General features: G+C 38.8%; 1 protein-coding gene across 17 annotated transcripts in view; it reads right to left on the minus strand.

Annotated features, from left to right (window-relative positions):
• MAGI2 (membrane associated guanylate kinase, WW and PDZ domain containing 2) overlaps nucleotides 1-26,749 on the minus strand; it is a 719,010-nt gene that overhangs the window by 225,090 nt on the left and 467,171 nt on the right. For all 17 annotated transcript variants that reach the window (XM_064702938.1, XM_064702931.1, XM_064702927.1 and 14 more), the window contains 3 exons: nucleotides 19,113-19,328; nucleotides 11,924-12,137; nucleotides 272-351 (listed from right to left, as the gene is read on the minus strand). In XM_064702938.1, coding sequence (XP_064559008.1) covers nucleotides 272-351; nucleotides 11,924-12,137; nucleotides 19,113-19,328 — 510 coding nt within the window. The remainder of the gene's footprint in view (nucleotides 1-271; nucleotides 352-11,923; nucleotides 12,138-19,112; nucleotides 19,329-26,749) is intronic.

The following is a 26,749-nucleotide window of genomic DNA, read 5'->3' on the forward strand; positions in this document are numbered from 1 at the left end:
AGATGAGGGAGAGGGTCAGTCCCGGAGTCACACACACAACAGGCAGAAAACACACTTGTGATCCTCAGCTTTGGATAGCATCAGAAAGGGGAATAAAAAGCAGAAACACATGGCACACTGAGAACTGGTATCACTTATGGCTTCTAACCAAAGCAGCAATTAAACACCTTTCATCATTCCCCCAAATGCCTGATTTTTGTAAGAACTGAAAGAGACACACACACACAAAGGAAAATCCCCTCTGAGCAGCAAGGAAAACTTAATCACCTACCATTTTCTTTGCACTCTTCTGGAGGTTTAGCCTTTTTCGCAAGTCGTGGATCCAGCCATGATGTTGTCTTTGTGTTATGGCTGAAAAGAAAAGAGATCACTCTGAGCAGACACATACTGAAAGGAATCAAGTTTATTCCTTAAGAAAAAAGGGTTAGTCCAACAAAATTGCAATCGATACACTTAATTTGCTTACTGGTTCTAAGTAGCCCTGAAGGAGGTGTAAGAGTAATTGTGCAAGGCAGTTGTAAATTTGGCAACCTCAGCTCCCTGTCCTCAAAGCAGCTATTTTTATTAAAATCAACTAGAATGTTGCCAAGTTAACCTCATTGAAAATGCAGAACTCATCCAGAGCAAAAGGAATTTATTACAAATACAGTGTTCTGCCGTTGATCGAGTGCAGGCGACAGGATTCTGTACCATTCTCACAGTTTTCGGATAGAATTATTTTCGTCTTAAACCTGTCCTTTTCATAAATACAGGTTTGTTATTTCTCTCCAGCAGCAGTGACAAGGCATAGCAAAAGTGATGCAAATTACAGCATGCTCCTGCAAAGTCTACATTTCCGGACAGGGTGATTAATGATACTTTGTTTAACAAACCTTTATCTCTCCATATATAATCCTTCTATAGAGATAAAATAGATATGCACAAGCTGAATGAATCATGTGGCTCCTTTCTATACTCAGAATAGATCTTTGAGAAATCAGCCATCAAAGAGCACTGAACTGGCAAAAATTGTTTTCTGGGAGATTATTTTGCCAAATGAATTGATACTTAGCACAGCTAATGAGACTTAAAAGCCAGATCCTTTCTATGTATACTTTACTCATAAGCAATTAAATTTGGAGCCAAATATTGTAAACATGTTAAAGAAGATTATAAACCAGAAAATGATGTCATCATTACTACTTGATTTTTTGAGATGCCTTTCCTACAATACCATCATTCAGAGACACTTCTAAATGATGTTTTATTTATCTGAGACATCCTAAGAGGAAGCTCATTCCATAAAATACTGAATTATTTTGTTTATTATTAATTTGCTGTGTCATTTTAAAGTGCGCTTATGATTTCTCTTATAAACATTGGTACAAGGTGTACAAAAACAGGGGACCTGACAAAAATGGATTAGGATGTAACTGTTTGTGAATTTCTTAGTTACTGATACAGTCCATGTGATCCCAACACCACTGGTTCCCCTAGGGAAAGATAAATAAATAGAACCAATTCCTTCTCCCACTTTGTCTTCCATGGCAGACAAATTTTCCACTGCCTCAATTTCTCTTTCTCTCTCAAAACAGTGACAGTGCCTACTTCTCAGCAGAACTGTCACCATGTTAAAGCTTCCTCCACATTCTGAATGGGAAAGAAGGTAGAGCAGAGTTATGTATGGATGAAATGGCAACTAAAATGAAAATTGAGGCATTTAATTTTTTTTTTCTTAAAAGCATTATCTAGTCTAGAACACCATTCATGACAGGTGAAGATGAAAAACAAACCCTTCCCTTCAAGAGCTGAGCTATATTTGCAGATATGAAGAATGATGAGCCAAAGGCAAGGTTAATTTGAAATGATGCCAGCAGCCTGTGCTTGGTTGCAAGTGTAACTAAGACACTTTCTCAGAAGCTCTGGCTGCCTGTGGTCTCCTGTAGGGTGCATTTTTATGCTGCAGTCACAGCCCCACCACAGCTTGTGTTAGCTTTAAATTAACTGGGGGAGATGCCCCAGCAGTGCCAGTGCTGCAGGACGGAGCTCAGCATGGGCTCATCACCCCAGCATCCATCCACTGAGCTCCTTGGGTGCACCAGCAGCTCATGCTGGGCTCCACACCAGCAGGGATACCCTGTCAGCAGGGCCAGAGCTCAGAGCGAGCTTGGACATTCCTGCGGGAGCTGCAGCTGCGTCTCCGGAGTGTGGGCATGTCTGCACAACAGCCACTCTCTCCCACATCTTAATTCTGAATTATTTTAGGGACCCCCACTGACTGCAGGGACTAAATTAGAATCACAGATAGTTTCCTATGATTTTAAAAGAGCAATATATATGATTACTACTAGCAATGTTGGCTGTGGTATAAAGCAAATCTCAAAGCATTTTACAAAGGAAATAAAAATAACCACCCTTGGTTTAGAGGCAAGAAAATGGAGTCACAAAATCATGAAATTACTGTCCAGAGCCTCCAAACAAGCCAGTGACAGCAGCAGTACTAAAAGCCAGCTCTGCTGCAAGTCAACTGGCCAGTGTCCTCCCATCAGACTGGGCCAGTTCACCAGCCCTGGAAACATCCCTAAAATATTTTTAGAAAGAGTTTTCAAGTATCTACAAAAACAGGTGCCAAACTGGAAACAAGCCCAATTCAATATCAATATTTAAAAATGTGAATTAGTTGAATTGCCACCTTCAAGGCTTTAGTTGAAACTAAGAGCAACAAGCAGTTACTCTTCCCTTTAGCATAAATGTGGCTTCCACAAAGCCAGCAGGACTGATGTCCCAGTTTTGTGCAAGATGACCACTTTAAACAAAACCATAAAAGAACTAAAAAATCAACAGCTCTTCCAACAGAAGAGTGATCCTTCAGTCTGCAGTGAAATTTCACAGAATGGAGATGATATTTCATTTGGATAGCTCTTAGAGCACTCAATATCCTCTTCTAGGTGATATCTGTCAAACCTGTTCAGCTACTTAGTAACAGCAAAACTCATCCACAAGAACTTTTGTCTATAACAAATAATTGCAGGGGCAAAGAACCATTTGAAATTCATCCTTCTTCTCCTTGCTATGCCTTTTCTCTTGCCCTGCCTCTCCACTTTATAATCTCTACTAAACATACAATATAATGGGACTAAACAACTCCAGCAATGGGACTTCAAAGGCTTCTAGACAAGTACTCCAGTGGGTAAAAAATCCTTTCCTGCTCTGAAAGCAGGACTTGAAAGAACACACAATCAACCCCACCTGACTTCTAACACCTCCATAGTACATCAGTGTCCTGCTATGCTCTCCCTAGAGAGAGCTTGTTTGCTTGGATCATCTTAGCAACCAGGTACACGACACACAAACACTCCTTCAAGGAGGAGAGACGTGACAAATGTCACATTGCTCTCAGTAAAAGAGGGAAATGAGTAGCCCTGGAGTACAGAATTGTGGTTTTTATGTCTACTTCTGTCCTGCATAGAAGGTTTACTTGGCAGGGTATTCTTCCAGTCTCCCCTGGGTCAGCTATTCCCTCTTCAGCTCTGCAAAGGACTAGTATGTTTAAAAGCTAAAGGGAGACAACCTTTATCTCCTGCTTTCAATATAATTTAAAGGAAGCCTTGATAGGAAAGCTTCAACAGTGGGAGAAGAGACTGAAGGAACAGTAAATTGCAAATTGGTCAAATTAACACTAATTGCAAGAGTAATATGAAGACATATCTGCTGCATAGGCTGTGTACACTGAATTCTCAAGCACTAAAAGACCTTGTAGGGGGCATAACCTGCCTACCTTACCACCAGGTATAATTATGTGTGTCCACTTGGGAAGTCTTTTAGACAGACCAGAAGGAAAAGGGGCTGGGGGTTTACAAATTAGTTACGAATGAACAGCAGATGAATTGCAGCAGCAGTTGTCTCAAACAGGCATTTGGAGTTGTCAGCGATGGAATGAGAGTGATGAAACAAAAGCATCCTGTGAGAAATACAGCTGTGGCTCCAGCAACGTTTGTACACTCACCAACGCTTCATTACTTGGCAATAACTACATCTTATCATTAAAAACATGTCTAGAAAGCCCATAATTTCAACGATTTTGATTACTAGTTAGGACTACTGAAATAACTGCTGGCAAATCAACAATGCATGTCTTAGAATCTCTCTAAAAATCAACAGTAAAATCCTAATTTTTGAAATTTTGGAAGCAAAATTTCCTTAACAAAGGATCCCTTTGGTCTTGATTCAAGCAGGTGGAGCATGGAAAGAGCATATATTTTTAAAATTCACCAAAATTTGATACCTATGTACAAAATAGAAACTTAATATTGGCCTGAAGTGTATTGCAATTGTTTTGTTTTTTTTTTAAGGTCATTCAGGAAAGCAGTGGAGCTTAATATTTTGCCAAAAGTCAATAAAATAATTATTGCCGAACTAACTTAAATCCTCTCTCTTCACCAAGTATTTGCACCTAGCAGAAACAGTTTGTTATAATCTGTCGTTTGGTATTAGTTGCACACAATTTTAAATATATGTGGAAAAAAATGTTCTTCAGCTGGATGAAGAGTGAAACAAAGAGTGAAAGAAAGCACAGAATACTTCCCAGAAGCCTTGACTCAACCTCATGCTCTTCTCCAGATTTTCTTTGTGGCTCTGCTTTTAAGGCTTCACAGAGACTGTTGCAATGCCTCTGTTCCCTGTTAATAGCTCTGGAGCTGGCTACCAGGCCAGAGGCTTTCTGGGAATCTCACTGGATACTACTCAATATCTTTAGGAGTAAAAATCACTAGGAGTGTGGCTTTTCTTATCTAACCAAGTGTTATCTTTTTATTATAATTATTTGTTAGACAGTATATTATTTTATTTAAGATTTGAATATAATGGATTTGTGTTAACAAACTGTCAGTTTAAAGCATTTTGACAGATAAAGTTTCTTGTACTAACAAAGCCTGTGGGCAATCTCTTGAAACATTTTTGAAGGAAATATAGAAAGTACTTACTGACAGGAATAGCCTTAATGTCGTTTAAAAGTACTGCAGACCTAGTCTAAATTGTGCATCTTGCAAGATACGTACCTTGCATGTTATTGTGGAAAGCATTTCCAAATGGGCATTGTTTCAGTGTGTTTGGGGGCAGCACATATGGGTGTGTTTGGGTTTTTATTGTGAACACATTACATTTAAGCTGGTCCTTGATCTAACAACTTGAGCAAAGGGGAGAAGACATGAAGAAAATCACAATGCTCTGTAATGCCCTAACTTCAGCAATGCTCCTCCCTCCTTTTTCTTTATGCTGGAGCATTGCTTATCTGCAGAGATTTTCAAGTGGCACAATAATGATCCTCAAGTAATTTGTGTATGGAGGTTCATGGATAGGAAAACAGAGCATTAAACCAGGAATTTTGCAACCCATCCATTGTGGGATGCTCCCTAAGCTCCGTGCACACATGCAGGAACAGATACAAAAGGAAGTTTTCCTCTGGCATTGGTTTGCATGGCAGCAGCTGTGAGTGCCAGCTTGCCTTGCATTTCACCATGTGCTCAGAGTTCATGGTCCTTAAGAGACCCAGGTCTGGGAGTTCCTATCCTCTGAATCTTAGATGGCCTTGGGCAGTAGATAAGCACTTATGCACTCAGCCTAGAGACAGTATCACTGCCTCTAGGCATTCACAGGAGCAGAAGATGCTTATGCATGACTTTTTGGGGAATATATAACTGCCTAAAGTCTCCTATGGTTATTTCTGCTGTTGAAGAAATTCTCTTTGACTGAGGCAGTTTAATTTCTGACAAAGAATGGGCTTCATCTCATGTGACTACAAAAATTACATAGCTAATTGTGTAGGATTTGTCTCTCTTCAAGGGAGAGACACCTATACAGCAAAATTTATCTTACCTATCATCCAGCAGAACCACCTAACTATATGCTCTTAAGTGACATAATCCTGGTCATATTATCTCCCCAATGGCCTCTAGCTGTCACTCCAGAAGAGTTCTGGTTTTGACAAGTTCTGTGTCATTTCTGTCAGATAATGGAGATGTCTTGGGCTGTTACTGTGCCTCTACAGTGGTGCTTTGGCTTAGATCAGGGGGTCACTTTGCAAATTAATCCCTCCCTCAGTTATCCTCTTTTTCACATTAAGTATTCTCCACTCTTGTAGCTCTTCAAGCTTTTCACTTGAATTTAAACCAGAAGATGGACAGCAGGAGCTCACCTAGTGTGCTGCATTCTCATGCATGCAGCCCATGGCACCTGAAGAGATCTAGAAGCTCTGCCTGCTGGGTCATCAGAACCAAGATGTGTTCACTCTTCTGATACTGCTAATATAGATATAGAAATGGCTTAGACCAAAAGGAGCTCAGGCTGGTTTTAACTCAAATCTGGTCTCATGGATGGAGTTCAGGGCCCAGAGGTGGTAGAAAACTAAGTGCACTTCCAGAGTCCAACCTTCTTTTCCATTTTGTCTGAAACGAATCCAATGTGGCCACACTGAAATGTGAGCCAAATCACAGTGTGTGAAGACAGCCAGAAGTTCTCCTTCAAAAGTGGACTCCTGACACAAATTACATGCTACTTCAGACAAAATTTTGGATATCTGAAGACATATTTACTTGTAGAAGCAGCTGTATTTTGGCAAATTAATTCTGCCCTTATATATGGACAGGATGAATCAGCCTCTGGAGATAATTATCTCTCTCCATTGACCACAGAAGGAGTCTTGGCAACTGGTTTATGTTAGATACCTAATGCTATATGGCAAGCCAGGTGAGCTGATTCTTCTAGTTCAATAAATACAAAGGAGATAAGTTATAACAACACTACAAATATCTGAGAAAATGTGCTGGAAGATTAATTCTGCAGAGAACAGCAGCAGAGACATTTGGGGGAAAGACTAGAAATAAGAAAGGAAAGACAAGAGGAGTTAAGCTGGCAGTTTGACCTGGATGTCAGCAGAGATAAAAACAGCAAGTGAGAGCAAGGGACAGCACACCACTAGTACAGACTGATAATGTCTTTATAACATCAATAGACAAGAGAAAAAAAAAAAAGAATTCATCATTCCACAAATTCTTTACAGTTCTACCATCTTTCTACCAATTAACTTGTCATGAGGCAAGGAAGTGTACTCAGGAGAAAAGATCCCTCTTTTCAGCTGCCTGTCCTGCTGTATGCCATGTTGAAGTCCAAAGTGCTCTAGAAATCTGACTTTTTATGCTGACCAAAACTGACAGCTCCAATCCAACATATAAACAAAGAAAACCAATTATAATCATATTCGCAAGACCCCTGATGGATCAAAATTGTCTATACAACGTACCTTACTGATACAAGATGGCTTGTTTCCCAAAGAAAAATCCTATCAGAAGTGAATATTATAACAGTATGTGAAAAAAACCAACAAATCCCTTCATCCTAATTGCTGCTTAGGATGCTGCTTAATTCAAATAGTAGAAATACCCAGACAACCAAAACATTACAGTATTATAGGCTGATACTCTGATGTAACATACTCGCAGAAATATGTTAGCTGAACTAACTTATAAAAGTTCCTGTAGTTACTGCAGGATATGAAAGTAATCTTGAGCAGGTAGAAGGTTATACTTCCACCCAGTACTTTTAGTATCTTATAGTATAAAATAATGGTGTATCCAGGCTTAAATAAAATATCCTGCTTTGTGATAGTGTACTAATGGAGCAGTCAGGAACAACTGAACACATCATGGTTCTTCAGGTAAATAAGATTTTGGGATAAATGTTATTCCTGCAGTCAAAAAACTTTCCTGTCTTAAAAACTACTATGAAGAAAAACTGATCCCGCTGAAGTCCATAGCAATATTCTGGTAGCTGTACTCTTCAGATATCACCTGAAATTGTACCAGCTGTATTAAAAAACTTAATGGCTGTTTTTTACAGTGAAAAGGAGAGTCCTTGGCAAAGGACTCTTTTATAGCTGTTTTTCAGTCTTTTATGATACTTTCATAAAGAAAAAAAAACCTTTAGCAACTAGAAAAGATACTGCAACAGGTCCAAAAAGCAATGCTGACTATACTGTTTTAAAAAGTAGGTGTTGAAGTAGTAAGAGACTGAATGTCTGCAAGATGTACTGGAAAGTGTTTTGTTAAACCTTGTGTGGCCACATTCTCCTAAAATTCATCCACACAAGTAAAAAAAGATAATCCTTTAAAGATGTTCTATTGTGGTTTGCATTCATTTTACACTATTCTCCACTAAGAAAACCATTAATGTAGTTTAAGCAAAGGAAACTATATATGCTTTTGAACAGTATAGAGTCAAACAGCTTTAGATTTCATGTCCTACTGTCCCTGCAGCCCCTTCAGAGTTCTGCTGCCTATGTGTGGAGAGAAGGCTGGAGAGAGAGAGAATAAATTCTGCCTTTTATAAAAGAGTATTAAATTGTGTAGCCAACTGTACAAGATAGTCTATGATGTAATAATTGTTGAAGCTGGATAGTTGAGGGCCACATTTCAGGCTGACTGCACATGATAGCATGTGCACCTAGAATCCTGGTCCTTTCTTGTTTTGCAATGCTTTGGCATCGCACTGGACCAACACAGCAAACCCTGATTGCTTGGGATCTAACAACCACATCTGCTGACTTTGTGAGGACAACACAAATTTGGGTCCCTAGTGTGTGGTTTGAGAGCTGTTGGCAAGGCAAGGTCTGAAGGCTATGGGGAATCACAGCCTTTCCTTAGCCCTGGGAGAGGGAAAAGCTAAAAATCAGTGTGACTATGATTTATTTAATCATGCCAAAATATACGGCATTTATCAGCCATATTTAAAGCATGAAAGAAGGAGCAAAACTGGAGTGTTATTTGATGGCATTCCAATTTATATACAGTCTCTTAATTATTGCATGTTCTCATTAGCATATGTTCTGAGTGAAACCAAATGTAGGAGATGGAGTCCTATTTGTGTAGTGTGTGCCTGTATTTGAAAATTCAGATTCATATGTAAGCAAGGCTGGAAACAGCCCAAGAAATGTACTTAGGTAGCTCTTCCTGAAAAACACTGGTAAGTATTATGTTGCAAGAAGAGATGCTCATGTTCTGTCTGTGAACACTAAAATAGGTAAATGTAAGGTCATGCACCTATGTCAGAAAGGGAATGAAAGGAAGAAACAGAGCAAGACATGCTTTAAAATACAACCATCCTCTGAATCATTCAGTGAATCTGGTAGATGACATGGTTTTTTGTTTTTGTACTCCTTGAGGCAGAGGAAGTTCCTTCCACTGTGCTTTACAAAAAGTTAACTGAACCATTAATGATTAACAAATAAATAATCCTGTCTATAGACAATTATCTTTCCCCTTATGAAGTCACTTCCTCTCTCACTGTAAATCTGCCACACTATTCTGATAGCAGTTTTGGTAAGTGAGGTCACATCTGAATTTTAGAGGTTACTTTGAGGTGAATGAATGAAACTGCTGCATGAAATCTAGGACCTTTGGGTATACCTGTGACAACCTGGAACTTGAGATCGTTTGCTGCTGGAAGACTTTAACGTTTAAAGGCACAATTCACATGAGCCTCAAATAAAGCAATAAAAGATGCTGCCTAGTGTGGCTTTTTTTCCCCCACTCATTGTGATGTACACTTTAAAAATGTTTGTTTTTCATCTATTATTTAATAATCTAGTACAATCTTTACTACTGTTCAGGGAGATGTTGTTAGACAAATAGGTTTTTGTTGTCTTTTTATCTTTCCGTTTTTTTGTGAAAGCAAATGGAGTCTCTTCATGCCATTAACCAAAGTGACTTGTAAACAAAGAGGCAATTTAACAGCATCCCCACAGCATTACATTCCTACTTAACCCTGCAAAGACTGTGCAATGGGAAAGCTCAAATGATCAGAGAGTTGTTCCTTTTGCTAGGATTCTAGTAAATAATCTTTTTACAGATGTGCAATTGCATTTTTTTTTTGCAAATATATTGTTCAAGATTATAATCCCAAAAGCAAGAAGCCCTTACAAAGGACTTCCTATGCAGTCTGCACCTCTGATTGATTTCTTTGCTTTACATAACATTCATTTAGTGGAAGTGAATGATGAGCATTGTCAGAACTGCAGTGTAAACCAGAGCATTTCAAGGAAAGGAAGCAAGATGTAACATTAAAGGAATTTGAGGAGTGCAATGGCTGCTCTGTAGAGCATCAGGGCTATTTGCATTCACTGCATTTGTTACAAAATATATATTTATTTTCTATTAAATTACCTCCTGCAGCATTTACTACTCTCACAGTTTGGTGTGTTTTTTTGGTACCCATCACCCCTTCCCCCGTCCTCCAAATGTACCACAGGTTTTTGTTATAAGTAAAATAAAAGTGCCATATAATTCCGTCTGCTTTCTGTCAGAGCATTCAATATGTGTGGAAAAATTAAATTTGGGAGTAAGGTAAGAAGGAAACAAGGGTTTCAACTAGCCCTGAGGTCATCCTAGCTCTTCTCTGCTTGCTTGGACAAATTATAATTATTCTTTTTCTAGAATAGGCACATTTTTGCCCTTTTCAGCAAACACACTTATGTTTTAATAGTTACTGCTATTTTCAGCCTTGTACACGCCAGAAGCTATAGTTGGTCATGCCAGTATTCATTAAAAAGTCACATGCACAAACTTTATTCTTAACATTTGTTTACACTTCATGTGATAGTCACAACATTTTAAATTAAATGCAGGATTCAAAGCATAATTGACACCACCAAATGTTATTTTCACCTACTAATAATCAGAATAACTGATAATGCTCCAAACTGAGACAGTTCCTTAAAGCAAACATACATGCTCCTTCTACCTCTGTAGTAGATTTGTGCTGATGAAAATGCTGGCTTTTCCATTTTCTTTTTTCTTTGGAGGAACAAAATGTTATACCAACTCAGAAACTAGCTGTATTTTTATCCTGGTAATTTACAATAGCCATAGAATCATAGAATGTGCTGAGTTGGAAGGGATCCATCAAGATCATCAAGCCCGACTCCTGCCCCTGTGCAGGACACTCCAATCACACCATGTGCCCAAGAGCATTGTCCAAACTCTCTTAATTCTGTCAGGCCTGGTGCTGTGAGCACTTTCCTGGGGAGGCTGTTCCAGAGCCCAACCACCCTCTGCAGTGAAAAACCTTTTCCTGACATCCAATCTAAAAGTCCCTGACTCAGCTTTAGGCCATTTCCTTGAGTGCTGTCCCTGGTCACAAGAGTGAAATCAGTGCCTACCCCTCTTCTTTCCCTTATGAGGAAGCTGCCATGGGTTCTCCCCTCGGTGTCCTTTTCCCCAGGCTGAGCAAACCAAGTGACCTCAGCTGCAGCTCATAAGGCTTCCCCTCCAGACCCCTCACCATTCCCATGACCCTCCTTTGAAAGCTCTCTAACAGCTTAATGAGAGCACATAGAGCATAAAGAACTTTCATATCCATTACTTCAATGAGTTTACTAAATAGTAACAGGTATGTATAGTTTACCAACAGGGAAAAGTTTCCACACATAACTAATTCTCCCTATAGTTGTTTATTTTACTATTTCTATATACAGCATGGTCTCCCTCTACTGTTCATTAGCTAGCTTTTAGTCCACTCATTTTCCTTTCCTTTAACTGGAAAAAAGCTTCACCCTCTCCACCTCTGTCCACATAAGGAAGGACAAAACCAGTGATTGTGTTACTTTCCCAGCAGAAAGCACCAGAAGAGCAGAAAGGCCTTGCTTTTAAGAAGAAACAAAAGCTTTAATTCCTACCATTAAAGGAAACAGACCAGTTACCTATCTTAAAACCCAGCAGGCTTCCATCTAAATCACTAATGCAGGAATTGCCACCAGCCCTCAGGAGCCCTGACAGCCAGAACACTCCTGCTGTTTTAATGAGAAGGAGTGCAATGCTCCACTTCACCAGACAAACCCTTTTCCCACCCAGTTAAGTACAATACAGCTATTAAAAATAGAAGAAATAAAACTTACTCAATAAAGTAGACTTCCCCCTTTTCTGTATAAGCCATTTCCCAGTTATCAGGCAGTGGGCCCAAGTCATCATTCTCTTCAGGTTTAGTCTGTTTTGTTACATCCATATCCTCCTTTGCTTCTTCAGGCTGACCATATCCTGGTGCAGGACAAGGCTGGGTGGTAGATGCCTCACCTGAGACAGCTGTACTCTTCTCTTCATGTTCACTTGATTCTACAAGAGAAAATAAAAATTACAGGTTTTGGATATCCAAGTTAATGGGGAAGAATTTACGGGGTGCAAGTCTCCGTGAACTGCCAGCCTTGAAATAAAAAGAACAATTCTGTTTGGTTTACACAAAGGTTCCTCTGATGATGCATTTTATTTGGAACGCAATAAAAGAAAATAAAGGAATAAAACCAAACTGAAACAAGTTCAATAAAGAGTTCTGGCTCATTCTGTCCCAGGAGTCCTTCCAGACCAGCAGTAAGCTCTGAGCAAAAGGCAGCTTCATATCCAGCAGCTCTACTGTCTCATGTCTTAACCTCTCAAACTATACTCATAAACACATATATATACACATAAAAAAACTACCCCACTGTTTTACTACAGACTACAGATCCTTTTCACTTAAAAATGTATATGCACTAATTTCTTTATGTATCCATTCTTTATGTATCAAATAAACCAATGCTATCCAAGAGGTCATAGCAATATATTAACCATGTAGAAAGTGGTTGTGATTTCATTGTTGATATGACCTGTAGGAGGAGGCTTAGCTTTCCAGAGCCAATACCAAATGCTTCTACATATCAACACTGTATTGTACAGGAAAGTTCACAAAGATGAAAATTTATTAAATGATCTAACAGTGCACGCAAGGAAGTATGCTGATACCACGTGAAACATGTAGGAAAGTAGAAGACAGCTTGGGTGAAATGTTCTAATTAGTGATGCTTACAACAGCAAGAAAGAAGAGCAAAAAAAATTAACAAAAACTGTTTATAAAGGTGTAGATTTTAATTAACCCACAGAATCAATAAATGTGCTGCTATGGCAAGCAGTGGTAAGAGAGAAAAGGTTTAGGAGAACTACTAAAGATTGAATAAGCAATACTAAGAATACAAGTAACAATTTTTAATGGAAAAGAAAAATAGTAAGTATAATCAAAGATAATTTTAATTAAGTCATGAATTTGCAATGAGCTGCTACTTGAGGCATAATTGTACAAAAGGTGAAAACTAGATTAAATTGTTAAGGATGAGCACAGAAAAATAACAGCAAAACAGAACAGTCAGTCTAGAAAGTAGGATATGGTCAGGACATTAGGGCTAACAAGAAAACTTTCTGTAAGTTCAATAATAATAGTACCAAAAGCAGATTCCTTCTGCTATGTGGGAGGGAAGGAGAGCTAATAGTTTATGACGCATAAAAACCCCAAGGCAATTAGTGCTCTTTTTGCAAAAAAAAAAAAAAAAAAAAAAAAAAAAAAAAAAATCACCTGTGATTAAATGACTAACATAATTAATATCAGCAATAGGGCAAAAGAAGGTGGAGTGGGCAGAGAACAGGTCAGGTGAAATGCAGATTACCTAAATGTTCTCAGCTGGCAGAGCTGGATGAAATGGAACCCAGGGTACAGAGAGTACCACATAAGCAGACTCTTTGGAAAGTAATGCCAACACCTTCCAGACTTCATGGGGAAAAGCAGCTTGGAAAGGACAAACAGAACCCTGGTTTCAGAAAAGTATATATGATTTGGGTTTTTAGATAGTTTTATATTCTTAATTTCTGAGTACCTAAGTTTCGTCTGAAATGATTTGCTCAATTAGGCCATTTTGTCTTTTTGTAAAAAAAAAAATAGAAGGAGGAGGAAGACCCATGAAACTAGCTGCACATCTTTCTCTTTTTAATTCCTAGGATGGGGAGTAAGAATCAAACCACTGACATGTAAACTCTTCAGAGGTCATAAATATTTGTCAAGACTTTTCAGGAAGAAATTGTGTCAAACTAATCTTTTTTTCTTTACATGACATAGTAAAAGGTGCTGCTTCTTGGACATAGATGGTATATACAGCTTTTGTGATCTTAAAAAATACTCTTGACCCTGACACATCAACCCTTCAGAACAGCATGAAAAAAACCCAGATTCAACCTTGGAAAGGGTAATGATCTACAGCTCTATATCCACACACAGCTCATGTTGGTAAATCTTAACTCATGCTTGAACTATGTAGAATTACAATCATTTTACGCTGTTTGGAAACATGAATCTATCTGTCTGTAGCATTTTCAAATATGTAAAAGCTTCCTGCGAAGCAGAGATGATGTATGGTCCCCACTTCCCCTGAGAACAGGACAATGTAATAATTGCTGAATAATTTTTGGGGTGTTTTGTTCTTTGCAAAGCAAAAGTCCTCATCTACTTCAGGCATTATTAACAGATCTGTGAGTTGTATTTCTGAGGCTGGCTGCAGCCTTGACCACATCTCTACCAAAGGAAAGAAAACATGAAGATTAAACTGAATATAAGACAAAGGTTACATGGGAGATATGAGCACAGCAGAATGAATTCATTTGGGGCAGAGATGAATCACACACGATGACTGTTGATCAGCCAATGTGTCTGAAGGGCACAGATGTGGTGACACTGCTGTGCCCTGGGATTTTACCATATCTTTAATATGTGTTCTTCCTCAAGATCTTATTTTCAACAGGTCTCAAGGGGTCAAATTCGTGATTTTCAATTACTATATTAACAAATCCCAGCCATAATGATGACAAAAAAAAAAGAGTGAAAATTGTTTCTATTATTTACAGTTTAATTTTTGAAACTTGCCATCTAAACATGCAAGAGGACCTTGCCACTTTATTCCTTTATTTTAATGCCGCAGATTATCCATGCAGAGAAGTTCAAAAACTTAGCGTCTTCATTCAAAAGAACCAACTAATATGAACCAAGTAATATCAGAAAATAAAAATATGGCAATTTATGAGGAGGTTTTAGCAGTTCTGAATAAAAATATTTCATATCTTTATAACCTTATTGTATCAAATTGCTAAGTTTTTAAATTATGTACAGGAAAGAGTCCATCCTTTTGAAATAACTGTTGAACTGAGGAGTGAGTAGTTTTAATTGAGTAGTTTAACTCATGTTTGCCAATATATTTGAATGTGTCTTCTTATAAAGATGTAGCTTTGCAGCCTTGGAGTTTCTCCCTTTTCTATAGAGCTGGAGCCATATTCAGTCTCGGTGCTTTTGTATGGAGGCATTGCTCCCCCTGACTCCTGACACAGTGAGAGCCAGGAGCTGACCTGGGCAAGGAAAGCAGGAGTCATGGAGAGCACAGGGTATTCTGTGGGTCACAGGATGTGACTTTGTTGCAATAAAATGAGCTTATAGAACCTAGAAAAATCAATGGATACCAACTTTTGTGTGTTTTTAAATTTTGTATTTTAAATGTGTGTGGTTTTGGAAGCTTTGTATGTTGTTTTCATGCCTCTGGCTGTCTTTGCTGTGTAATAATAAAACAATAAACTCAACATGTTGCCTGGGTCTAGTGCAACTTGCATGGTGATTGATGGCATTGGGACTCTGGTCTTTTGTTCATTCCTAAGGCCTGGAATGATAATTTTGAAACTTTATGTCATATCTTATGCCTCAATTAATTTGAGCCTGACAGAACTTCATTCTCTGGGTGCAACTTATCATTGCTCAAGCACTGTCAGAATAATGCACATACATAAGCATGCTTTCAATATGAAAGTGATTCTTCTGGAGTTTGGATGATAAACTTCATCAGTCAGCAGTGGAAAGCAAATGTGACATGACCAACACAGTGTCAAAAATACTGATGCTGGTTGTAAAGGAGACCGACTCAATCCGTTGCAGACATTAACAGTGACAGCAGTAAAAACTGCTGAATGTCTGACAAGTTTCTGGTTACTATTGGATCAAGACTCTTTTTACCTATTTGGTCAAAGCATTAGTTTTGCAGAAATCATTAATTTCAACACAGTGTCTGTCAGGAAAGTCTTCTCAGGTGCAATATCTCGCACCCAGTAGTGTGCTCAATTGCACTAAGTGTAAGAAACCCAATACTAAGTCTAGACTTGCCCATCCTAACAGTTAATCTATAGATTATGTCTCCCATATGTTTCTTGGCAAATAGTAAAGTTCTGAATTTAATTTTATCCATTTAAGCTCTTTTGTATCTGTAGTCTGAATTAATAACTCTAAACTGTAGAGGTGATCCCCTAAAATGTGTATCTAAAACAGCTATGATCTCTTACATTGTGACATTTCTTTTTTCTTCTAATTTTATATCTACAGAGCAGAGACAAATAGCTCAAACAAAAAAGTAAGACATTTAGGCATATAATTTACTAAAGCTGGATGAGATAAATCTCATCTCCCAAATTATGCTATTTTGTCCTGAGAGAACTTGATCCAGGGTGAAGAGTACTCCATCCTAAAAGGGCCAAAAGCCAAAGCACTGAGAAGGATTCCTGGTGGCTTTAGGGCTGAGGACAGGTGGCACAAATCAGAAAGAATAAACATATTGGGCAGACAATTATGGTCACTCTGTCCATACACAACTGTCTCAGGGAAATCTGATGGACATGAAGCATGGCATATGGAAGGCATTAATGAAAAATTTCTAAAGCTCAACACTTGCACAGATTATGCCGACACTGAAAAGCTGCCTGAAAATTCAGACCAAAAGCACAAAAATCTCTGTAAGCACAGATATAACTTAACTGGTCTGATAAGGATGGGTTTCTTTTCTTCAGAATCATTTTAGATCTGTTAATATTTCAACCTCATGGTCCTATGTGTTAGAGAGGTACTTGAGTTGACAGGCTTGGATATGCAGTTAATAAGCCATTAAATTGCTGAGCATCTATAAAAAATGAATCAATGTTTCAGATGTCCCAGGAGCCTTATAATTAATAAAAGCCTCCTCCTGGAAGTGAAGTATTTAAAATAGAACACTCTTCCTAAAAGAATTGGCAATAACAAATGTCCTACCTTTGCTGATTCTTTATAAAAGCTAAAATGCTCTCTCCACCAGGAGTTTAAAAATAAATAAATTAATTAAAATATTCTGGTTTTCCTGATTGTTTAAAGACACAAACTGGAAATGCACTGACATTTTAGAGGTGACTAAGCCTCTGTCAGCTCACAGAGAAAATGACTGCGGGTAGCAGGGTCTGTGGGAGCCACACTGCCCAACAAAGGCAGCACAGCATGTATGTGCAGAGCTGCTTTGCTACAATCCCCAAAGTCCTCAATCAGTGTAACTGAACAACAAAACACTGCTTATAAACCATGAGAGCCAACACAGGCACCGCTTGTTCTGCTGGCCACACCAATAGGATTTACTCTGGCAGGGAGAGGAGGGGGAAGAGGGGGTGGGCTGTCCTACACCGTGCTCGTGTATTTCATTCTGTTACACAGCACATGCCAGCGCCTGCTTCTTCTGGGCTGCCTAGTCATTGTTCACACAGAATTTGCCTGGGAGAAGCATATTATAGGTGTAGAATTCAAGGAAGAACGCAGGTAAATATTGCCTCTTGATCCGCTTGGAGCTGAAACATATTGTCCTGGAAACTGCTGCTCAGCAATGGTCTCCTATGTGGCACATTTTGAATAACTACAAAGAATGATCTTTCTAACGATTCCTACAGTACACATCAGAGACCAAATCCTGCCTTTGCCTCTTTCACTGTGGAAGTATCCTGGCAACAGCAGCAGTGCTGATGTTAGGAGCTCCATCCTTTCCTGCTTAGCTGTGTAGGAAGGGCACTCAGTGTCAGAGAGATGCCAACAGATGCAATCTTGTGTGGCAGGGATGAGCAAGGCTTGTGCAGCATGTGGTGGCAGTGGCAAGGGAGCAACACTGCAGCCCTCTGGAGAGCCAAGGGGAAGAACCAGATCCACTCTCACCCCACTGCTCCTGGACACCCCTGGTAGATGGGGATGGGTTATGCACAGGAATTTTCCTTTATATGTAATGTTAGGCAACAGCTAAGGAAAAGCATGTGGCAAAATCATCCTGGATGGAAACATATCAAATTCAGTATACTTTGTAGTGAAGCGGGAATTAAAAGGGTATATATAGACTTTGCAATACGAAAATCCTTCTACAGAGCATAGAAGATTAGGCAATAGATTTTTTGTTCCACAGTAACCTATATATTTATAGAACTTGCAATATTTCATTTTGTCTTCTCATCTGTGTCATTGTCACTATACTTCGACTTCAACAGTCTGAGTCTCTAAGTTTGCCAGAAAGGATTCACAGCAACATTTCTCATAAAAATCTGAATTCTTCCATTTTCTTCATGAATGACAACAAAACAATTTCCTAAATTCTATTTCAGGATAAGAATTATTAAGTTCTGTAAAATATTGCCTTAGTGTGAGGTGGAGGGGGAAATTGATTACCTGCTTCAGAACAGGCTGGAGTGCTTTCACTCAAGATACCAGTCAGTACCCAGAACCCCTTTTTTTTCCCTGAAGCAATATGATCCAAGAAGTAAATCAACAATTGTCTTTCAGAGGTCTTTGACATCTGAAACTCTTATCAGCTTTATGCAGGCTCTGAAACATTCCTGAAAAGTGTCCTCCAGATGGTATTGCCGGGTAGGTTTTAATGGCAGTGCCACACCTTTGTTAATATGGTGACTTTAGTCTTGCACTATATTGCTAAGTCTTCATGATAATTTACAAAATTTCATTTCATAAGGTGCTGAACAATCTTGTGAGTGTCACCATTTGAGAACAACAAGACCCAAAACACAGAGACTATTTAAATTGTCAACAATTTGCAGTTCTCTAGATTCCCTCTATAGTCAACAGAGAGGAACAGGCACTTGTGAATGATTTCCTAACACAGAAATCTAAACCAGGTCACAATCCATGCTCAGAAAGAAGGCATTTTTCTCTCTGGTCTATGAAGAGGGTTGAAAGAGACTAGTTCAGAGACAGAAATCTTTACAGTAGCTGAGGTAAGTGAGATGACTCCCCAAAATAGAGGTTAAGTAATTATTTTTAGGCTTCAGAGAAATCCTAATATTCAGGATTCCTGCTTTCCCTCTTGCAAGAACATCCTTACCTGAACATGCATATTCTCACTGCAGAAGGAGGTAACTGAGGACTCTGAATAACAGAAACTGACTGCAAATTAAGAAGGAAGAACAGACCTGGTGTTACTGTCACGTCATTGCCATTGACCACAGGTCTTTCTTCCTCCTCTTCCTCTGGTGGTTCAATGCCTGTCTTCTCCATATTGCTCACAGATTTGTTCCTTTTTCGTTTGCCTTCAGCCCCTGGAGTGGCACCTGGGAGGATCTGGTCTGTCACATTTAACAGCAGCGGGGCCGGTTCTGCTGGAGGCTTCGGAGTGCCGTAATAGTTGTCTGCAAAGAGAGGAAAGGAATAACACATGAGATTGCAGAAATACACAGGCTGCTGCTGCTTCTTTTGTCTTACTTTAATGGATGTGTGAGGTGGGACCTGGCTCATCAGCTTAAATAAAGAATAGTTCAAAATGTTTTCTGCAAAATCGAATGTTTACCTTTCCTGAAATGGTAATTAATTTTCTTTGAGGTAACATAAGTGATCCAATCATGCTCACAAACACGTATCTTATTAACAATTTCTGAAACTGTAACAGGTGAAGTTTACATTCCTGCCCAACAAAATGTATTTCTGAAAGTTTAACAGGTTAAGTTTACATTCCTCTCATCCAAATACCTGACAACCAGAGCCACTCTCTTATTTCAAATCATTAGTTAGGACAAATTAGTTTTGCAACATTTATGCCACAAAACAAGAGTTTCTTAACGATCAACATTTTGATGAGAATATTGATTATTTTTATGTTATGTCATTTTCACTCCCTCAAATTATCTCACCTGCTTAGAAACTAAATAATCATCCAATGAATCAGAGATTTGCAGTTTTCAGTAACACTTTCACTATCTTGTTTTTCATATTTGTGAAATCTTTGCTGTTCACGATTTCAAACTTTGTAATAGCCAATGCTAATATATTTCAAAGAAACCTTTGAAAATAAGATTGAAACCTTATGTTTTAGGGCTTAACATTATCTCCAAGTACTAAGGAATTCTGAGAAGACTTGAGGGGCTGACAGATTACCCTCTATTTGTGTCATCTGAAATTTCTGGCAACTTCCTCTGAGTCACCTACTTTCTGTCAGAAGGATTATTAGATTAGATGGACCACAGCCCCATCTTATCTATCAATACTTGTATGCTTGCATTTTTAGCACATCTGATCTCAAAATTAGTGTCTTGCTGGTACCACAAATTTTTCATTAAAAATATGGTTAAAATAGATCAGTAACATAATTAATAATATTTTAAAAAGCATGTACTTTGTAGAAAGAAACATAAATAGTGTGACAATATTATGACAATATTATTGTAACCACATATAAGCATAACAAGAATAAATGCATTAAAATATATATGTTATACATGCACAATAAACCATCATAAAATACATTTTGCAGGCAGAGTAAAAATTATTATTGGCAGTTGTGTTTCCAAAGACTCACTATGTTCAGCCACATGACCAACTCAATACAGGTAAGTAATTGAACAGCCTTGAAACTACTGAATACTCAATAAATTTTTCACAGCAGTTTAGCAAAACAATACTAACAACAGATGTTTCTGTAATTGTAACACACAGTAAAAATGTACTGAGTTAAATGACACTCATAGTGACTCTGGACTCAGGCATGTTTGAATGAAACTTTGACTCACTGCAGATTTTCTTAGGATTTTGTGAGATGGCAGCAGGTTTAACCCAGCAGGGCTCTGTGGGGGTGACAGTGGGAGCTCCCTGGCTGCCAGAGTCAAAGCAGGGGAGCAGCATTTGGGGTCCAAGGGGCAAAAAGGAAATCTACACTGATCCACTCACAGAGACTGTGCCTCCAGAAAATGTCAAGACCAGATCTGTTTGCAGTCAAATTTCTATGCTCTGACAGTCCAGGCTGTTTTGAGAACATCTGAAAACCAACAGAGCTCAGTTGGAAGTTTACTTTTGTACTGCTCTAAGATCATGTTGCCTATATTGGCGAGACTGTGTGTCTGTAATACCTCATACTTTGAAAAATGGATTCCTCAATTTAAAAATCTCCCTGGCCTAAGCCATTTTACCAGTAATAATCAGTGCCTCAGAGGCCTTAAGCTTGACAAAACTCGTCAAATATGAACTGATTTCCACTGATTCCATAAATATCAGAAGATCTATCCCAGGGATATTGTACAAGTGCGACACAAAGTGTGAAATTCAAGTGCAGTATCTTGGCTTTTTTTCCTTTGTTCTTAGTTTTGTCATTGCCATACAAAATTGAGTGCAGTAATAATTAGCAGTAATGCTAATATCCTGAATAGTAGATGAGGTGTTTTAACTGAAGGATGCTCTCATGCTATTTTAAAATATTAGACACTTTTTCACTTTGAGTGACTGTATGCATTAGTGAGAGACAGAGATAAAATTCATACACACAAAAAATCTATGAATATCACATATATAAAAATATAAGAAAAAAATGCACATGTAAGATCAGGGGCCAAAGTGCATTTAACTAATTTGATTTCAAACTGAAAATACTGTATAATTTCCCACTTCTGTCCCACAACATAAAACTTTATGTGCTTTATGATCCAGTAACCACTGATTTAAAAGTGAGTTTAAAATCATTTATTGCTAGCTAATTATTGATCTATATTTTCAATTCAAAAATATGCAGAAAAAATGGAAATAAAAATAAGAAACTATACACATACTGATACAATCAATGTGTCAATAAAAAATTAGGTAAACTCCAATGGAAAAAAATATATAGAGTGAGATATCCAGCCATTTAAATGAAGGAGCAATGCTCCATTACAGAAAAATTAGAATCAACTTAAACTGTTTCTTTTATGAAGAAGAGATTCTCAGTGTCTTGAAATTCCTTACATAAGACTTGGGAGATTAGATATGACGGAAGACTCTCACAAAACCTTGGCAAATGTCATATCTAAGCATAATATAAAGACTAAATATTTGAAAAAAAATAACTTTTGTTGCCATTAAATTTTGAAAATCTCTGATCTCTTTTTCATCTTCCCTGTGCAAGGGGAAGGGTTCAATAGGTTATTGTTGAAACACTAATCATAGGGTACTGAAATTTGTTTTCCTGTAGGTAAAAAAAGGAACACCAAATAAACAATTTCAACTGTAGTTAAGTTTTAAAAAGGAATTATTGAAAAGAAAAAGAAAAAGAAAAAAAAAGAGAAAAAAGTAAAAAAAGAAAGTGTTCTAGAAGAAAACATATATCTTATGCTCATTGGCAATGAGAAATACCAGCAGTTAGGAGTTTTTTAAAAAAAATGAATGGAGCACAAAACAGACAACACCTTTATAGCACTATACAAAATCACATAGTATCCTTTCTTTTGTATACTGCCTGCTGTTCTGGTACTTGCCTCTCAAAAATTACATGGGAGAACTAAAGAAGGCCAATTAAAGCTTGGAACTGCTTAAATTGATTTTGAGTTTTCAGCATGGAAATGGAGCAACTGAAGGGGGATATGGCACATATGTATAAAAACAGGACAACCCTGGGAAAGTGCCTAGAAAATCAATGAATGCATGCCTAGCTCCCACTACTTGAGGACAAGAGGATGCCCAAGGAAATTAGCAGGTTTAAAACACGGAAAAGAAGTGTTTTGTTTTTTTTTTTTACACAGCATAAGAGAATAGTGGCATTCATTGTCAGATGCTGCCAATTACATAAATGCAGTCAAAAAGCAATTATACAAAGTCATAGAAGAAAAAAAAAAAGGCCATGAAAGCCTATTAAATGTAAAGGTACAAATTCTGAATCAAGAGTTGCATACAATCAGATTGGTAGAGTGCAGAATGTAACTCTGCATGCCTTCCCTCTTCTTGTATTTTATGCCTTAAATCTCACAGGTCTCTTCCAATCTAGGTGATTCTGTGATCCACCAAGGGGCAGTAGTAAAGACATTTTCCCTCCATTTGACTAAGTGCAGCTGCTCTGTTACTCAGGTTCCTCCTTGTACTCAGAGAAATGTCTGTATACTCACCTGCCACCCCTGCACAGTCAAGAGGTCAGTTTAAGCCCAAGTGAAGCTCTTTGTGCTGGCCCTGAATCAAAGCCTCGGTGCAGGCAGGCAGTGCACAAAAAGCCCCTCTGCTGAATCCATCTGGCTGCTGCTCCTGATTGCTTCAGTGCTTCCAGCTGCTTCTGAGTGCAGCTGAGCACTGGAGAGGGTCTGGCCTAACCTATTTGACTTGGCTGCCAAAGCAGCTTGGAAGCCGTGGCACAGTGACAATTACCAAGTGTCCCTTGCCACACCCGAGCTGCATGAACCCTGTCAGCACCCTGATTCTACAAGGAAGAGTCAGACAAACTGATGGGTAGCCTTGCTCTGATGACAGAAACCAGATCAGGAAGTCAGAAAGTCACAAGAAGCAGAAAGTGAGGAAATAAGGAGGAGGAAACAGCTTATTTTTTTCCTTAACTTTAGTTCACCTATGTCAGGATGTAGTAAGACTTTTATTTTATTGATGAAGCGTTTGATGGTGAAGCGATATCCTAACTTGCTTCCTGAAAAAAGGTAAGCCTTTGAGGATGAAAAAAAGGCAGAGCACTTGGGTGGTAGCAAAGAAGCAGGAAAATCCTCATGCTGAAATGGTAACAAGACTCAGATATAGTGACAGTGCCTATACTGATGTGCTCAACACCCAGTGATCCCAGTTACTGGGCACAGTTATAAATGTGCCCCCGTGTCGTGCTCTTCTTTGTGCTCCACTACAGGGACTGACCTACATGCACTTTCCTCTCCTGACCTTCCCAGTCCCTGTCCCTTTCCTTTTGTGAGGAAAGGCCCAAAATGCAGCATAGAGTGGACATCTCCTCTTGCCATCCTTCTGGACAGAAGAGGGAGAGGAAGGGCTTTGGGCCAGGTCTGCACTCCAGGCTGTGGAGGAGGAGGAGGAGCTCCTTCAGCTCCTGGGCAGGCCAGCCTGAGCCATCAGGTTGTGGAGAAAGGGGACCACTGCTGAGAGCACCCTTGGCTCCTGAAGCTCCCCTGATCTCACATAAGGAATTAAAAATTCTAGTTTAAAAATGTATCATGAAAAGTTAAAATAGTGATGAGGAATTAGGAAATTATAGTAAAAATGAACAACCAGACAGAAAACAAGAGGTGTGCCAGTGCCAGAAGCTGTTAGGATGAATGCTTCCAGCTGTGGTGTGACTCACATTCTCAGCCCAGAGCAGACACATTCCTTTTCACACTTATTTTTAGAGCGAGATGAAACAATACCCAGCTACAAATACACACCTGCCTCTGCTTATTCAGCACCCTCATTTGGATTGATCTGTCTTTTTTGTTTATACAGCTTTGAAATGCTGAAGTATCAGTCAAAATTGTGTGAGTCAGCCACAACTCTAGGAAATGAAAGACAAACCTTATTCTTCAGTTATGAGAACAACTGCAAATGTTATGACGAATGTTAAAGCCCTACATATTTGCTTTTGTGATCACTGACTGATAATAAACTAAGGGGAAGTACTCTGGGGTCTAATTGCTGCCTAGACTTGAGTTACATTTGATATTTTAACAGTTCACAAATACATATGGAAATGCAATAGATTCCAATGGTATAGAGAGTTTTAGGTAGGCAGAAATTAGCTTAAGTTTAAAAAAAATAATAATGTGAACAAATATGAATATTTTATAATTTCATTAAAAGAAGATGGCTGAATTTATGACTAGAAGCTAACTGCATTCCACAAGAAGCATCTGTTCATGATTTATGTCTGTTTATACTCAGTATCCAGACAAAGACTGGTAACAACTGGTGTCCCTCAGGGGTCCATAGTGGGAAAAATAGTGTTTAATATCTTCATCAGTGACACCACCAGTGGGACTGTGTGTACTCCCAGCACGTTTGCAGATGACACCAAGCTGAGTGGTTTGGTTGGTGCACCTGAAAAACAGGGAGCCATCCAAAGGGATTTGGAGAAGCTCCAGAAGTGGGCCCAGACCACCTGCAAGGGGCTGCACCTGGGGAGGGACAGTCCCAGTGTCAGCACAGGCGGGGCATGAGCAGATCCAGAGCAGCCCTGACAGGAAGGACCTGGAGGTGTTGTTGGGAGAAAATCTGGACATGACCTGGCAATGAGCACTCACGGCCCAGAAAACCAACTGTACCCTGGGCTGCATCCAAAGCAGCGTGGCCAGCAGGGTGAGGGAGGGGGTCCTGTCCCTCTGCTCTGCTGTCCTGAGACCAGGCCTGCAGGGCTGCATCCACCTCTGGGATTCTGGCACAAGAAAGACATGGACCTGTTGGAGCAAGTTCAGAGGCACCTCTCCTGTGAGGACAGGCTGAGAGCTGGGTTTTCTCAGCCTGGAGAAGAGAGGAATCCAGGGAGACCTTACTGTGGCCAGTCAGTACCTAAAGGAGGCTTAAAAGGATGACTTTTTAGAAAAACCTGTTGCAATAGGACAAGGGATAATGGTTTTAAAATAAAAGAGGGTAGATTCAGACTTGCTAATAAGGAAGACATTTTGTTATTGTAAGGATGTAGAAACACTGGAAGTTTTCCAGAGAGTAATAGATGTCCACACCTGGAAACATTTAAGGTCAACTTTGACAAGGCTGTGAGTGATAGTAAAAGGTTTTAAAATCATAAAATTCAGGGAATTAGAAAAAGCTAGACTTAGTGGGGCCCCGGAAAAATATTAAAAATAGACCCTGAAAATGCTAGGCTTTGTGTTTGCCAGATCATGTGAAATTGAACCTGCATAAGCAGTATATGATAAATGATATAATTGTTAGATGTGATGATTGTTTAGTAATTAAATATAATTATTGTTTAATTGTAAGAAGAATAATGAGAAACTATGTTAGAAGTTTGAGGGGGATCACGGGGAGCCCATGCTTGAATGAAATCTATGTATACAATAGAACAATATAAGTTTAATAATTAACATGAAAGTTATATAATGATAGAATATAAAAACATGTTCACCCTGAACCCATGTCAGAGTCAGATTTGGGTTTGTACCCTTGACACCCAGAGCTCTTCAATAAAAGCACCTGCATATAATCATTCTCATGATTATGTGTTTCTGAATGCTAACATGAGGAACCTGATCTAGCTGAAGACGTCCCTGCTCATTGAAGGGGGTTGGACCATCCTTTCCAACACAAACTATTCCATGATTCTATGAAAATCAATGATCTTTTCAAAACAAGGTATTTAATTTTTTTTAACTTAACCTGCTTTGGAGTCTGCACATTAACTATTATGGTCTACATTCACTCTATCTGGCTCTAAGTGTTTAATTGATGGAGTATTTAATTGGAATTAAGTAAAGCAATCATCTTTCAGGAAGTGCCTAAAAAAAAAATCTCCTTCTGTAATGACCCCCAGCCTGCAAGCCCTGCGACATCAAGCTGATATCTGCAACTCTCCACAGCCTGTGCACTCTTGGCATGTAAGTTTAAGTGTAGCTTTCTGTTAACCTCCAGAAGACAGCAAGAAAACAAGCTCATGGTTTTGGTATTGTTTAGGGCAGGCCCAACACACTGGCAGTATAACCAGCAGGGTAAGACTATATGAAGTTGGCAGTCTTTTAAATTTTGTGTGAAGTTTTTCTGGATAACATATCCCAGGAAGAGGTGTTGCAGACATCCTCTTTGAAGGATCTGGTATTAAACCATGGAATTGTTAAGACTGGAAAGGACCTCTAAGGTCATCAATATAATTGTTAACACAGCA

The sequence above is a fragment of the Zonotrichia leucophrys genome, chromosome 1A, assembly GCF_028769735.1.
Source record: "Zonotrichia leucophrys gambelii isolate GWCS_2022_RI chromosome 1A, RI_Zleu_2.0, whole genome shotgun sequence".
NCBI lineage: Eukaryota > Metazoa > Chordata > Aves > Passeriformes > Passerellidae > Zonotrichia > Zonotrichia leucophrys.